Genomic DNA, 16655 nt, shown 5'->3' with positions numbered 1-16655 from the left:
TGTGCCAATGTTAACAGTCTATCTCAGGACAATGCAGTATTGCAGAGAAGCTATGTCTGCAAGGCAGGAAAATATGTTAGGGCAGGCATTTGCTTTTTAATTTTTGTCCTAGCAGCTATCAGAAAATCTTTCACTTTCATCCTAAACTCATAGCGAAATTGCTAAATCTATACTAGATGCCATTCACCAACTACTGCTCCTGCACAAGCATTTATGAAGAACAGTTCTCAACATCTTCTGGAATCTGACTGACATAGTGATGAATATGCAACAGATTTTGTGGTCCTGCTCCCACCATAAAATTCTCCTTATCTTCCCAACATTTATAGAGAGCAGGAAGAAAACCCTAGAAATGGGTATTATCATTTTATTTTATTGTTAATTTTTACATTGGCCATTACATAAAGTACACTTTAATTACGATTTAATTAAAATATCTTAGTGAAATATTGATCTAGTGTCAAAAGCTTGCCATGGAACTTTTTAAAAAACATTTTTTGGATGAAATCCTAAAGTAACATTTGAAAGAACTAAGCATCTGGACTTTATCTGGCTCAATGTGAATAAAAAATCAACTCTAATTCATTAGAGGAAATAATATCCTCATACTTTCACACTTTTCCAAATATATTAGATAATGTCTCTCTCTATATAAGTTCTCATTTGTGACCTATCACAACATTTGGTAAAATGTGGAAAAATATCAAGCATAATATCTATCATATATCCACATGCAATGGAATATCAGAAAACAAAAAAACAATTTTGTGTCAGTGAACCTACATGCAGAGTGTTTTTGCTGGTGTTTAGTCATATTCTAAATAGCACAATCCTATGCATGTCTACTCATAAGTAAGTGTGCATATGATTGAAGCCTTAGTGATACTAACTCTCAATTAACTCTACAGACCCAACTGGAGGGATGTGCCCATTAAGAGTTCTATTGGAATGATAACCCCAAGCCCATTAATCAAACTGTTGCAGAATAAAGGGATATAACTAAAATGCAAGGGCAAAAATATGATAGCTTGGCCACAACAGGTATAGCATTAACAAGACGACATAGATCATCCATCCCAGCATCAATCCTCCCTCACTGTTATGTGTGGGAAAGGGTATGAGGCTTGCATATGCATACATATGTAGCAGAATATGTATTGTAGGGGGTAGAATTGATAACAATTTATTGTATCTTATAGGTGTGATTAGTTCTGTATGTACGTGCTGTGAGATAACGAAGAGTAATAGAATATATTCTTTGAAATAGACGGAGGCTGCTACGAATGGGTCAGTCATGTGCTGGAAGCAGCATGTAGCTTAACTTAGCAGGGATATCTCAGTTTGGGTGTTACTGGTATCAGTGGCAGACCTAGCTACATTGAGAAAAATGGGAATAGTGGTATGACCAGATCTGAAACTAAGAATGAGGTCATTAACACCATAAGTGTTATAAACTGCCAAGTTTTCATCAGTTTGGGAAAGATAGCCTGGGAAAACAAGAGATCCAATCATGCCCTCCATTTAGGTAAATATGAACCTTTGATATTGACTGAAAGATTGATAGGAACCTAAGTTTTACTGTGTTATGAATATGCTTGCTACTAGCTTCATTGTACTTTTAGTGATTGTAACTTGCATGTATTTAGGACTGCTTTTGAATTGCCTCATCCTAGCTAAAGCTTATTATTCTCTTAGATTTTTGAGCAATAAAAATTTATTTTGATACCATGTTTGTATTGTCTAGCTTGAGAGAAGTTTCAGGGAGCACTACCCATATATTAATTCTTGAAGCCTAAAACACTTGGTAAAGATTTGCAAATCTATCACTGAGTTGTATTCTCTCTTGAACTGGTGAATCTCAGATATACCCGTCAGATTTACCCATTCAAGTTTGGAAAACAAACTAACCATATGGAGCAAGAAGCAGTTACTCATCTCACATTATTCACAACCAGGACATGTAGAAGGCAATGCCCAAGCAAGAAGATATTACATTTATTTGAACATGAGATGTTTCCCTATTCTACAATACAAAGCCTGCCTTCTATGAAAAGAAATAAGCGAACCACATACCTACTCCTGATCACAACAAGTGTTCAGACAGGGAAGGGAAGGAGCATAATCCAATCAGATCCTCAATGTTGGTTTAGAGTCTATAGATCAACACTAAGGTAATACAGTAGGTATAACTTAAATATAAAATCTAAGGAGTCTTCTAAGATAGAGTGTATCTTCTTCAGCAGTTTCATATTGAAATTATGATGGAGTTTTCTTTCTTTTTTTATTATTTATTTATATAGCACCATCAATGTACATGGTGCTGTACTTGTGATTACTGCTCTTGGTTCGGTCCTTGAAAAATTGTTTGAACTTGCTTTCCATATTACAAATGGAAATGTAATACTAATGTTTTAGCCTCCTCACTTTTCTACAGTTTCCAAAACTCAGCTATGGAATATTTGGCCATGATTTTTCTCCATTCTCCACACACTGAGCTTGCTAATAAACCTAAAGCACCTGGGTGTTCCACAGACTGGGTAAAAGAGTTGTTTTTGGCATCTAGACTAAAAAATTCCATTGAACTTTCCCACATGTAAACTTGCAGTTTAAGAAGTGGGATGGGTAGGGAGAAGAGAAGAGTACCCAAAGAGATGTTAGTTTTACAAGGGTTTTCTTTTCTTTTCTTGTTTAATTTAAATGAATTTATGGCAAAGATTACCTCCTAACAATACAAGGATTGTCCCACATATATAATATATTTTTAAAAATTAAGGAACCTCAACATTTTTAATAATGTCAGGATTAAAAATAAAAATACCCAGCTATTTTTAGAAGAAATTCAACTGAAACACACAACTGTTGTTCACTTGCTTCATAGTACTAAAATAAAGTGCATTGTATCCATGGTTAATGCTACTTAGAGTAGATCTATTAAAATGAATTGGACTTAAGTTAGACTAAATGTGTATACAACCTAATATATGCCACTATCAATAGAACAAGTCTAGCTTGGAAAAGTTACAGTGCATAGACAATCAGGTTTTACTGGGATATCAAGAGATATAAGTTCAGTAAGATCACCTGTTCAGAAGAATGAGTATTGGTTTAGGAATATGTTCAATTTCCTGAGGCAGAATATCTGCAGCTATGCATAGAGGAAAGGTTATTATAAAGGCAAAGGATTCACTCACTTCAGAAATAATGTTCATTCACAAGTTATACAAATTGATCTTGCTCTTAACTCATAAAAACACTACCCGAAGAACTCCAGAAAAAACTCTATAGGCCTCCTTTCTCCTAGACTCTCTCAACAAGAGCTTTTTAATATATAATTCCCAAGTTAAATAAATAGAGGAAAAGAAGCAGGCCCATTTTCAATGGCAGTAGCATGGAAACTTCTCTGGAAAAAATGCTCAACTTATAGAACTCATGTAGATACTACACACATCCACAAGTGTGTGTTTGAGTGAGCAACAGAACCTATGACCCCCAAATTGATGGATGTGGGGTCACTGCCAACTTCCATAATATCACAGAAATCAGCAAGACAATATCCTATAAATTACAGATTCATGTGTTACATCAAGTGAATGTAAACTCAGGAACAACAAGGATAAGGATAAGCCCAAATGAAATAAGTAACATCTGAACTGATCCTGACCCTTAATCTTTAATTATATAAAATGGCCAATTTCAGTTCATTCATATAACACAGACCACCTGCAGAAGCTCACTAGCATAAATATACAGATCAACTATTGTGATTAACACTTTGCAAAGCCGAATGCTCTTAACAAGCTGCCACATGAGTCTTTTTTACACTATTAGAAGGATGCAAGTTTCAGACTAAGTTGTTGTTGTTATATTATTATTATTATTATTATTATTATTATTATTATTATTATTATTATTTATATACCGCCCCATAGCCGCAGCTCTCTGGGCAGTTTACAAAAATTAAAAACTAAGTTATCAAGAAATACATTTATTTTTTATTTTTAAAAAATCATAAAGAAAAATGGGCTTGCATAACCCAAACCTGACAGACTACAGTTTAACTTAGCTAACCAATTTCCCTTCTGTACCACTTATTATTATTATTTATTTATATAGCACCATCAATGTACATGGTGCTGTACAGATTACACAGTCAATAGCAAGACCCTGCCGCATAGGCTTACAATCTAATAAAGTTGTAGTAAACAATAAGGAGGGAAAGAGAATGCAAACAGGCACAGGGAAGTGTAAACAGGCACCGGGTAGGGTGAGGCTAACAGTATAGAGTCAGAACAAACTCAACATTTAAAAGCTATAGGGAAAAGAAAAGTTTTTAGCTGAGTTTTAAAAGCTGTGATTGAGTTGGTAGTTCTCAAGTGTTCTGGAAGAGCGTTCCAGGCGTAAGGAAGTTACTGAAGTTAGAGAGTATAAATTGATTTTTGTTAGATTAGCATCAATTTATAAACATAAAGGATACATTGTTTGACAGGTGTTTAACACTTTGCTAGTGTAGATGGCTTTAATCTTTTTTACATGTATCATGTAGTACTTTAAGTGGAAGGAAAACAATTATTCATATATGAAAGATATCCTGGTTATTCTTTAAAAGATCAAGTTCACCAGTGAGAAAAAAAAATCCATGAGATTTCACGAAGTAGTAAGGTAGTTTGTAACCTGAGAATTGGTGTGCATGTGTGCTTTAAAAAAAACATGGTATTACTGACAATCAAGAACCTCAAATCAACAGCTGCAGGAATTCTATACAGAAGACCACACACAGAAACAGACACAGTGCATTGTAGAAATTTTAGGGCTACTGACCTGTTGTAGTATCATGTAATACCTACCTAGTGATTATCAATGGGAGCATTCACATTGAAAGATGCTTTCAAAGTGAAAAGGGACTTAACAAAATATATGGATCTACAATCACTCAGTGAATAGTTTAGGGTGGCGAGGGGGGATGTTCAGCCCCACTCTGCTCTCAACATTCTTAAACACAATACACAGAAAGCTGGAATTCGGCCCAAGATACAATGAGAAAGAGAAAATTTGAAAACTAGACATTTTATACCTTTCACTTGAAATTCAAGACACAAAAATTTGCATGACACAACAACCCATGGTGGGTTGTCACTTTTGTTTGTTTCAGAGGTCGCTTGCCAGCATAAAAGCCACCCTGAGTACCTAAGTCTTGTTTTCATTTTAGTGGTATGTGATTGTGCATGTTTCATCAGAAAGGGCTACAGAGCCAACTGACAAGAGCAGTGAAAAACCCGACTGTTCCTCACAGTGCCCTCCACACCTCCTCCTCTAGCACAGCGCTTCATTTGTGAGAGCGGCGCTTAATGGGTCCAGTTGGTGAAGGGACGAGAACAAATTAGACACACAGGCATAACTGGGTAATAAATTGGCCACAACTTTATTGACTCACTTGAATAGGCTTGGCGGCAGCATAGGGCGTGGACCCTTTAATCGGCCAGCCCGCCTGCTGACCGATTCCCCTTCCTGGCCTGCATGCCAGGGGCACTGGTGGTGGATGGTAGGGCCAGGGACACACCCCGGCATGGACCGCTAGGGTGAAACTCTTTCTACCACCCTGGGGCATATCATGGCATGGACAGCTAATGTGAACCCAGCTTGCAGCCCCCATGTTGGTCTGGTCTTGGTGCCACGTTCCTGAGATCCCTCATGGGAATCCTCATCGTGGGGAAGCAGGGAAGCCAATCCCACTCCCCCTCACCAATGGATCCAGCCCAATGCCTATCACGCCTACGTAAGTTGTGACAAATGTTATAAAATGAAGCATCCACAGAGAATATACTGATAGTCCAGATCAACTTATTTACAATAGAGTTAATCTTGCAATGGGGAAGGCAAAAACCTTGCACAGTCTTTGCCAATTGCTGTGCAGGTAAAATTCCTTCCCAGCCCCATTAACTGCTGACTATTTCTGCCACTGCAAGACATCTAACTACCAGGAGTGGGTGGGTGGGAAAGCCAGCAACTAAATCCGCATGGGAGGACTGCCTGAGATTGAACTGGAGGCAGAACAAAGGAGAGATCTAACTCTGCTGGGTCTGCCTCTTTGGCCACACCCATCATCGCACTGATTGGCTCAGCAGTCCCCTCCTGGGAAGGAGATGCTGCTGCTGGGTCTGTGCTGCTGCGGTGGCTGTAATACCGCTCCACTCTCCACCAGCATTTCTCCCTTCACTGCTGGCTAGCACGCCTCACAATTCCCTGCTCCCCATTAAGCGGGAAACTAGGCTTGACAGCGACCAGCTTTATCATGTTACGAGACATGTTAGCACAGCTATATGTGTATGCGTAATTGACTTAACTCTGAATACGTGTGCTTGCCCCCATTTGGGACCATGGCAATTTGGGAGGTGGGACGTTCTATTTTAACCATTCCCCACACAGGGGAGAAGTGATGTTGACAAGAAAACAGGAGAGGGGAAAGCTTAAATCCCCTCTCCTGAATTACTATGGCCCCAAATTAGGGGTGCACACACCTACGTAGTTGGTCACGCATACATGAATGGCTCTGGCAGTAAGAAGAACAGGCTGCAAGGAATAGCCAAAGAGGTTTTTTTAAGCGTTAAAGAAAGTAAATAAAACCCTTAGCCATATCCTAAAAAATCAGGTAAGCCCCTGCTTCTACTTTGAACATATAGCACATATATGTCAATGCAGGTGTTTCACAAAGCAAGAAAGAAGCAGGGGAAATCTCATCACAGCAGGATTATACAGGAGTTGGAGTTGTGCTGCAAAGGCCCCTGGGATATACGCTGGGAGCGGGCAGGAGGATGAAGGGGGAAATTCCATCAGCAGTGTATCTTAGCAAGTGATTAACAAACCCACCATGGCCTGTTTTCAGGGTGGCTTATTGTGACGTGTGAACCACCCAAAATCTAGTTCATATGTGGCTTGTACTCTGGCAAAGAACAATTTAAGCCACACTCTATGGAATAGAGGACTTAATGCACTAGCATATGGTGAGAAGAGACAGATGGATCTACAGCTGCTGCCTCTAAGAATGCATTCATGCTTGCGAAAATCAAGCTGTGCTTACAAGTAAACCATACAGGTATCTTACTGATATATACAGACAAGGATAACATTTTAACAGTGTACAGTCACAGATATGAAAGTATAGCTAAATATTATGGGCCACTCCAGTACTATTGGTGCCATCTAGTTGAAATAGCCCTTACCCTCCTTGTGTTTTGGTCAAAAGATGTGTGTGTATCTTAAAAGCCAGGGAAAAAACACAATAGAAAAAAGGCTTCTGTTCTTATTTTCCCCTTCTTAAAGATATAAGAAGAGAATGAAAAAGGAACAAACTGATGGACATGTCTTGGCAACCTCCTATGCACACATCTTTAAGATTTAATTATTATCAGTATATTTAATTTAAAAGGCACCGTAAGCTATTAGATGTTGTACAACAGAAATTATCCTAGACTTAAATTTAAAAAGCAAATCTAATGTAATTATGTATAATGTCCGAAGCAGTCCTAAGGACATCTTTTATAATGTTGAAACAAATACACATGAAAACAAATACACATTTGCACACTACATTGCAAATAAAATAAAGTTTCCCTATCTATTTATTATGAACATATTGGATGTTTTATATCTAGGTGTCTCATTTTCACTTACTTTACATTCTCATTTACACTTATTTTAACATTTGAGAGTGTAAAATAAATGTAATATATAGAGTTTTTGTGTGCTTACCTGTATTGCATCTGTATAGTTGATATGGCCATGATGATTGAAACAACAAATAAACAAACAATACAAAAAAAATTGAGAACCTAGTGCAGAAATACTAATGTTGTCTGCATCTAATGATTTGTTTTACAGCAGCTTTGAAAAGAGTCTTTAAGAATCTACAGTCAATATCTAAATATGTTTTCTCTCTTTGACATGTTAACACACAGGCACAGCACACTAGGTCTGGGTATGCACATTTTGTACAGTAAACATGGGGCTTATACATGCCTTCCATATTCCTATTCAGCCTACCAGCTCCAGTTAGTCAAGGAACATGAACTTGGAACAGGTTTTCTATTCCCTGTAGTGGCCTGCGTCATTGAGGACGGAGGGAGAAAACACAGTCCTGCTATGTCCTATGAGGGTTGTGTGCAGGTATTGCTCCTGCATGGGAAAAGATTGTGCCCCATAAATAGAAACAAATATTTCTCCCTTATAAGATTTAATTTTAATTATCCTGAGCCACACTGCATTTGCACCAAGTCTCACTTTCACTACAACATCAACATTGGCAAAGTTCACTAATATTTTATGCCCTAAACATTTTTAAAGAATAGCTTAATGAATGTGGGAAGGTAAAATAATGGAAGCCTAGTGTAACATTACACTTGCTGTTAAGCTCTCTTGTCATTTGTTGGGCCTGGAAAATCTGGCTCAAAACACAGTGGATGTTATGTGCTGTTTCAATAACTGTAATTATGCATAGATGAAAAAATACCTAAGTTTATTACTGATTTGTGATATAATCGTTTTTAAATGAAACCCAGGGAAAGGAGGAATTAACCTGACTATCAGATATATTACCAATGCTAATATCTATAAAAGCTTTATGGATCTACAGAGATACTAATACCAGAAATATGTCACCAATCCCCATGCTATGTAGCAGAAACTTTCTAACCACATAACAATGCTATTTCATCATATGTACACTATAGTTTTGAAACACAGAAAGGAAATGGCTTATAATTTTAATTTTAGGAATATGGGATTTCCCCTGCCCCTTTCCTTTCTAATAAGATTTTTTTAAATACTTTTAAGACTACAGGAAAAATTAATATGACCTGTTATTCAAGTGTGATGACATCAATTTTCCCAACTGTGGGTTACTTCAGCAATGCTAAAGAGAATGGCTTCAGTCTTATTATAGTGATGCATGGATGGGTGGTTTGAAAAGGTTCATAAGAAAATAGAGACCTTGAAGAATAAATAGCATTCTTATTCTACACTGGTGGCTTCATATAATGAATCTTAAGCCTGGAAAAGAGGCACAGAACCATGGAAGTATAACAGGCAGTTGACTACTCTCCCTGGGTGCCATACATAACCATCAACTCATGGTCCAGGGGGTTGATGAGGATTCAGCCAAGAATGGGTGTTAAGTCTAACACCCATAGGCAATCTCTCTGAAGCTTTCCCCCCTTCCATTATTGGGCTGCACAATGAGAAGCAAGCCTGTTCACTTGTAATAGCAGACTAGACAGACAGAACCTCCGGTTGAGTTATCTTCAGGCAGGCAAACAAATTTATTTAATTTGAGTGAGAAACAAACTGTAGAAGACACATGGGTACCTACAGATTGGTACCTATGGGGCATATAGCAGCAGGGAGTTACATCAGGAAAGAATTAACCCCCCTCCCAAGTTCTGCAGTCCTGATCTGAATCCCACCCCAAGGACCTTTTAGATTCTAATCTCATCTAGTTTAATTTCCTCTATACAGCAGAGTCCAGTCTTTTGCAATGACAAAATCAACTATCAGTACCTTAAAAATAAAATGCCCTGAAGTTCTTTTGCCCCTAGTCCTGTGGGTCTGAGCCCTATGCAAGTAAGTATTTTGACTGTATTCAAGTCAAAATAATGGCCAATATATTATAGAGTTCAAATATTGAGTTCTTACTTTAAAAATATTACAGAAGGTTGCACATGAGAACATAAAACAAAAAGGGAACAGAAGGAGAGCCTTAATATGTTCAGCTCTATCAATTACTTGCATAACAAGAAATCAAAGAAGTTTATCTTAAACATTTTTTTTTAATTCTCACAACAGATGAACCAGAACCGAATCAAAACACAAATCTGCCTACAAACTTTGGCAGCTTCCAGATCATAAAAGCTGGTTCTGTTAACATAGCCTCACATATGCCCCTCCACGTGCCATCTCTTTCACCTTAAATGAACATGAAACACTCAAAAGTTCAAGCTTAGATTGTGGTCCTAACAAGGATTTCAGTGTGCCCCCACCCAACTCCCATCAGATTCCCAGTAGCATGGCCTTCATAACAAGAGCATACATTAATCCAACAGAAAATAATTTGCACAAAATCAAACATTAACTCTATATTATCCGGGACATCCATGGAATTCTACTAATCCAGGCTCCCAAGCAGAGAGATAAAAATGAATGAGTGCTCTGTAAGATTGTTCCCCTCATTTCCTCACTAATAATATGTATACAGACTGCAAAACATTGACTGGAATAAGGGTTTTAAAAATGTTATGATGCCCCATGGTCAGAGATCCTGCTGGTATAATTCATTATGGATTCCCTGATGTCACAAGTAATTACTGATTTAGCAGATATTTCCCTTTAAGCTAGTCTAAAAATATTGACTTGTTAATATTTTAATAACTGTATAACTCAAACATTTCAATAATGGAGTTTACGGCCTTCTAAAAGAGAACCAAGGGAATCACTATAAACACTGATACTGTATAAATAAACTGTGAGAAAGCTCTGATAAAAAGAAAAAAAGTTGGCTACCAACACAACTGGAAGAAAAATAAATGTGAACTGCAGAGGCTGCCTGATGTTGCCAAGGGTAATAACAACATCTTAAAGTGATTTTTAAAAGTCTACTTCAAAACATTTTGCAGAAAAATAATGAAATATTATTCTGACATTTTCTTTTGCAATTATAATCCACTTTTGTCATTTACAATGTAATATTTTTTTCAAATTGTTAAATCACAGGATTGAATCTTTTCTCTCTCTCTTCATTTTGCTTTTTTATTAACATACAATATTGATCCTTCAGCCATTCCAGTTCAAGCAAGCACAATTAAAAAATGTTATCAGTGCTTAAAACATTGCAATACCAGTAAGGCATCACAAATTACAGTTTAACTAGACAAAAAGTGTACTTAATGTAGTTTGAATTATCCTAATTATCCCAGTTTTGGATTACACACAACTATGCTGGGGAAAAAGGCAGAAAGCTGCCAAGGGGGGAAAAGATACAATTACTTGAATGTGAAGTATAACCTTACATACCTTGGCCTCCGAAATGCTATACCATATTGTTGGCATGCCAGACCCACAGTGGGAGTATAAACAATAGGCATAAATCTTTCAATGTCAGAAATCAGCACTTTATAGAATAGTTTTTCATTTCTATCCTGAAGGCCCATTAGCAGAATGTACCTGTGAAAAAGGAATTATAAATTAGACAGTTTCCCATATGTAACTTTAAAATAAATTAATATAAAATAAGGGATGTCATTAAAGCCATTTCTGTCTCTGGAAAATGTCTCTTTCTAATCCAAGGCACTATGATATCACCACCAGATTTGACTTTAAGTAAAAAGAGTGTGTGAAAGAAAATCCACAGCAAATGTGATATTTGCCATGTGTATTATTTTACTGTTATTCTCCTTATATCTTTAATGACAGGATGGGTGGGAATAAAAATATAAACAATCTTCAGAAAATGGATTATAACATCAGTAAACTGCTCATGCCTATTGCTCCATTTAATATTGAAATGTTACTAGGGATGCAATCCTATACATGCTTGCTTGATAGTAGGTCCTGCGAGGCTTACTTTTCAACAGATATGTGTAAGATTACCCTGTTAAATGACCTTGCTATTTTCTAAGTACATTTTTATTTCTATTTTTGGTTCCTCGCTCTGATCCTCTCAGTATGAGAACGTTGCTTCCCTGCCCATCAGATTTCAGACAGAAATGTTTCGGGGGTGGGGGTATATACAATTAAAAATTGATAGTATATGGTTCCAAAGATCCCTATGCACTCACAAACGCTTCTGTACTCATACCAGACCTTCCCCAAGGTTTTTTTATTTCCATCCCATTTCCTCATGCTGCATGAGAGTTTTGAGACCAACTTGTTAGCAGTGCTCAGAATCTGCAACCAGAAGAGAAGTCTCCGCTCCCTTTGCATCCTATTATTATTATTATTAATTACCTGCCTCTCCGTCTGGATTGAGGCGGGGAACAACCTCAAATACAAAAATACTATAAAATACTATTAATTATTGCATTTCTATCCCGCCTTCCTTCAATAGGTGGAGTACATAAAATTTCCCAAGTGGTCTCCCATCAAGGCACAGACCAGAATCAAACCTACTGAATCATATTCTTTCAGACCATAGCTCTGGCCCATTACACATGCAGAAGCTCCAAATACAGCACTGTGTCAGATAATAAAATATGTGTTAAATGGAAAAAATAAATAACTATTTTGCATGTTTATTTTTTCTATGTATTGTCAGAATTATTTGCCAGATGAGTATTATTTCAAGCCCAACAATATTTTTACCCCTTGACACCACCCCCGGGTTCCATCTCTGTCTGAGACACCCATGAATTCCAAGAGTTTTCCTTTCTAGAGTAACTGAGTTCATAATCCTTCGTTTTGAGTGATATACAGTTTTGCTGGGTGAACCTTTTCAAGATATACATTTCATTTCTATAGGAAAGTGACAGGTGGAAAATGTATTATGCATAACCTAACACACGTTATGCCAGACGGCTCAGGCATGCATGGCAGCCAGAGGACTGAAACATAGTCTTTTTCTGAACAGTTGCCCATTCTCTTCTTATTTCTTCATTCTCCAAAACCAGCTGCTTCTATTTAAACTTCAAATGATCTTTCATTCTTCTATCCATTTCTTTGCAGCAATCCTGGACTATAGATTCTGCAAAAGTGATCTTCTGGACAAGGTATGTGGAAAAAAGACTGCTAAAAGTTCTTTGAGGGAAACCCCTTTTAAAAAGCTACCAAAATAAAATGCAAAAAAGGAATATTGTCCCATATCTCAATTGCTATCAAATAGATAATAAATAAATAGTGCTTCATGTTAAAAATAGAATGAAGTATGACCATAATTTAAATAGCTTACAGTGTTGAAATAGTGTATTTTGCTCCCTTTATATTCTGCCTTCACAGAGGCACTGGGCAAAAAGAAGGTCTTCTAGGCACCATCTAAAATTATTTCTAGGTTGCCTCTAAGGATGAAACAAATCTTTTAAATGTCCTAGGTATCAGGGCTAAACAAGTCACAACATTTTTCACATGAGATGCCCTTGAGACAGTGTGCACCTCAATGTGTATCTGAGTGTCCATTCCTCTGAAAAAAAGACTGAATTATAAAATTCAGGAGAGAAGGAAATGAATGAAAATTGTGAGAGGAAGGAAAGAGTCTCAGACATACCTATTCACAATAGACCTATGTACAAGCAGAGGGTTTTAGCTCACAACTGCATGTGCTGCCAAGGTAGCCAATATCAGAATTATGGGCTGCCTGGCCTATCTAGTTACTTTAAGAGGCTACCTACCTAATATTATCTTCGGGTCTCAGAACTGAATTAATTTCAGCAACCCAAAGAATTATGCATAATATTCTGACAACCATTCTTCTGTTTGAACAGAGGTGAACTCTCTTCCACGAAGATTGTTGTGGCACTTTCAGTATTTGTTGCTGTCAGTATTTATTTGTTCCACTTCACTCTCAGACATATATGTATCTCAATTACATATATGTATGCTACGGATAATTACCTGAAAAACATTAATTACAACTTGAAACTGCCAAGCTTGCTTAATTATTGTATTTGCAATTGATGTTGAGTTCATTTTTACTAATGAACTTAGGAAACGGGGAAAAATCCGTGGAAAAATAAAGCAATGGGGGGGAAATTCCACCCTACATCTTTGATATCAAGTTGACCTCTGGCTTGTGGCTTCTTTGTTCATTTCTTTTGACTGATCTGTTCTGTATGTTTCAACTAAATTCTCTATCAGTTCACTCATTGCCCATGGAACTAATCTTAGCCTTGCTACAGTATTACATCTGTAAAACAGGTACATTTTTCTAGCCTACCTTACAAATGCTTAACTACTTGAAATATGCATATTACATGAAGGGATGAGGTGAATCTCACTCAGTCTGCAAAGCAAACTGGGCTAATTTGCATTCTACAGACTGATATGTGAACTGGAATAGTTATCCTTTGGACTGTACAGTTCTCCAAATTTTGCAATGCAGTTCTTTTACAAAAATGTGCATATTATGGGAAATGGCCTGTACCTAGTTTTATGTTTTATGACTTGATGTGTAGTCTGTGGATGTGACCATGTGCTTCAGTTATCAGCCCTGCATACATTTCTAATTCTTGTTTTGTGCTTGTAACACATTGTACTAGACCAGATCATCATAGATTGATAACAATGGTCTCATATCATCTGTGAGGAATTGACTACCTGAATTCTACCCCTGGGGAAAAGAATGCAACAGTAACTGTTTGAATTGTAGCCGTCCCCAAAAGTATTTTTTATAAACTCCTTTGAGACTTCACCTGTCCAGATCAGATGCTTGTCTTTCAAAGTTTGTTAGAACCCTTAAAATTTGGATTTCTTGACTTAGAAAGCAGGGAGGTAGTAATCCATGAATATTCAGCTGTTGTCTCTCTTCCAAGGTAAAAGCCAGGCTCTGTACAGAGAAAAAAAAGTGTTCATTGATAAGAATATAAAATGCTATAATAGCCAGTTTGCCCGAGATCCACAATCTACAGCATGCATATTTCTAAATACATACTGCCACATTTTAAACTTTCACTCTGACAACTTCCAAAATATTGTTACATTTACATCACACTATGAGTATAGAACACATCCTTCCTGAAGTATACATCTTATTTCCCCCCTAATCATGTATAAAATTGTTCCTCCAGGCTTGTAGGAATTAATCTTGTTTAGAAGACTAAATGTGTCTAAATAATAGAACTTGAAAATTCTACTACAATATAGAAGTCCAATTGGAAAATAGCTAGAGCTCCTCTTCCAAACTAGCAACAATTATTCTACCCCTAGCTGCTTAGGAACACTACCCATCTAAAGACCCCCATCATGGTTTTCAATGTAATGTTATCCTTTTGACCATAAAGCAGACAGTTCTAGATGCCATGATAAGGCTGAGTCTTCACAAATCTGGAACCCAGTTTGTGCCACCATATGAACAAAGAGAAGGGGCCTGGTTTCTTGTTCCCACTTGTGGCTCAGAAGGCCAAGAGCAAACCTTGAGTCAATCAGTAGTGCTGGTTGGTTCCTGGGGCAGAGCCTGCAGGATGGACCTCAGAGGAAAAGTTTCTTCTCTGGTCCATTCCATTGCCGACTTCCCCATCCCCCATCCCATGTCAGTATTACTTATGCTATAGACAGAAGTGCAGATTGATGAGAACAGGGAGAAATGTTACCAACCTGTGTGACTGGGCTATGTATTGTGTGTGGGGCGGGGGTGCCTACCTCATAGAACACTCTTACTTGTTGTGTATATGCCCTTTGCTACTTTTGTCACAAGTTTTCAGTCCAGGCACTGGAGGCATTGGGCCAGAGGCATTTTAGACGTAACTGGGAGTTGTTGCACCCCACTCTCCAGGAATGGAGGGGTCCTTGTAAGGGATCTTGGGGATGGCCTTCAAGGTTCCAGAGCAGGTTGATTGGAGCTTCAAGGCTCCAGTGAGTCTCAGTACTCATTGAGGCTCACCTGCCATACACCTACACACTAGTAGTCTAATGTAATATTTGTATGGAAAATGGAAAACTGCCCTAGTAAATATTTTTAAGCCTCATTTTGGGCTTCTCTTTTCTTAATTAAATATTCGAGAGCATGATATATTTTACTTTTTTAATTCAGTTTTTCTCTCACCCTTCTCCAAGGAATCCAGAAAAACTTAAACCACTTTTAAATATTCAGTATTTTAAATATCAATATTTAAAAGAAGCTGAAGAGTTACAGCTTAATATCCCAGACACGCAATGCCTTAGATGCTTATCCTTAGCTATGAATTTCTTGCCTACAAAAGAATTTGCAATATTTTCAAGAGGCCTGAAGATCTGAAATCAGACAGGCCTTAATTCAAAAGAAATTCTGCTAATTGGAATCCCATTACTAAAAAAGCCAATCTGGATACCACAGCAGATCACATAGGTATCATCAGCAAGGGATCCCAGGCAGAGCCCCAGAAGGTGGCAACAAGCGAGAGAGCCTTCTCAGTGGTGGCCCTCCAGCTATGGAATGAGCTGCCCACTGGGGCGCGTTAGCGCCAATATTGTCATCCTTTTGGCACCAGGTTAAGACTGCCACTACTCCCAGATATTTCATGGCATATGATGGGGCATTTATGCCAGTCGTTTAAGCAGTTTATTGAAACTACTTTTAGCTGTCTAAGGGCTCATCTACACCAAGCAGGATATTCCACTATGAAAGTGGTATGAAAGTGGTATATAAAAGGCAGGAGCCACACTACTGCTTTATAGTGGTAATGACGTGCAGTGACAACTGTTGGGGCCCATGACACATCTACACCAAACAGGATATAACACTATGAAAGTGGTATGAAAGCAGTATGAGTCAATGGGTCTCAACAGTTGTCAGTGCACTTCAATACCATTATAAAGCAGTAGTGTGACTCCTGCCTTTATATATCCCTTTCATACCACTTTCATAGTGGAATATCTGCTTGGTGTAGATAAGCCCTAAGTTGCTTTAAATATTGGATATTTAATTATGCTGTATTTTAATGCTGTATTTTATTGTCTTGTGAATTGTTGTAAACCACCCAGAGAGC

The 16655-nt window shown here is 37.6% G+C and overlaps 1 protein-coding gene across 1 annotated transcript in view; it reads right to left on the bottom strand.

Moving 5' to 3' along the window:
- Positions 1 to 16655, bottom strand: part of ME1 (malic enzyme 1) — a 126943-nt gene that overhangs the window by 97982 nt on the left and 12306 nt on the right. Inside the window, exons 2-3 of the mRNA XM_063124914.1 lie at positions 14385 to 14518; positions 11059 to 11208 (exon numbers count right to left, since the gene is read on the bottom strand). Of these exons, the coding sequence (XP_062980984.1) occupies positions 11059 to 11208; positions 14385 to 14518 (284 nt within the window). The remainder of the gene's footprint in view (positions 1 to 11058; positions 11209 to 14384; positions 14519 to 16655) is intronic.

Source organism: Elgaria multicarinata, chromosome 4, assembly GCF_023053635.1.
Source record: "Elgaria multicarinata webbii isolate HBS135686 ecotype San Diego chromosome 4, rElgMul1.1.pri, whole genome shotgun sequence".
Lineage (NCBI taxonomy): Eukaryota > Metazoa > Chordata > Lepidosauria > Squamata > Anguidae > Elgaria > Elgaria multicarinata.
This window is presented reverse-complemented; position numbering and strand designations above follow the sequence as displayed.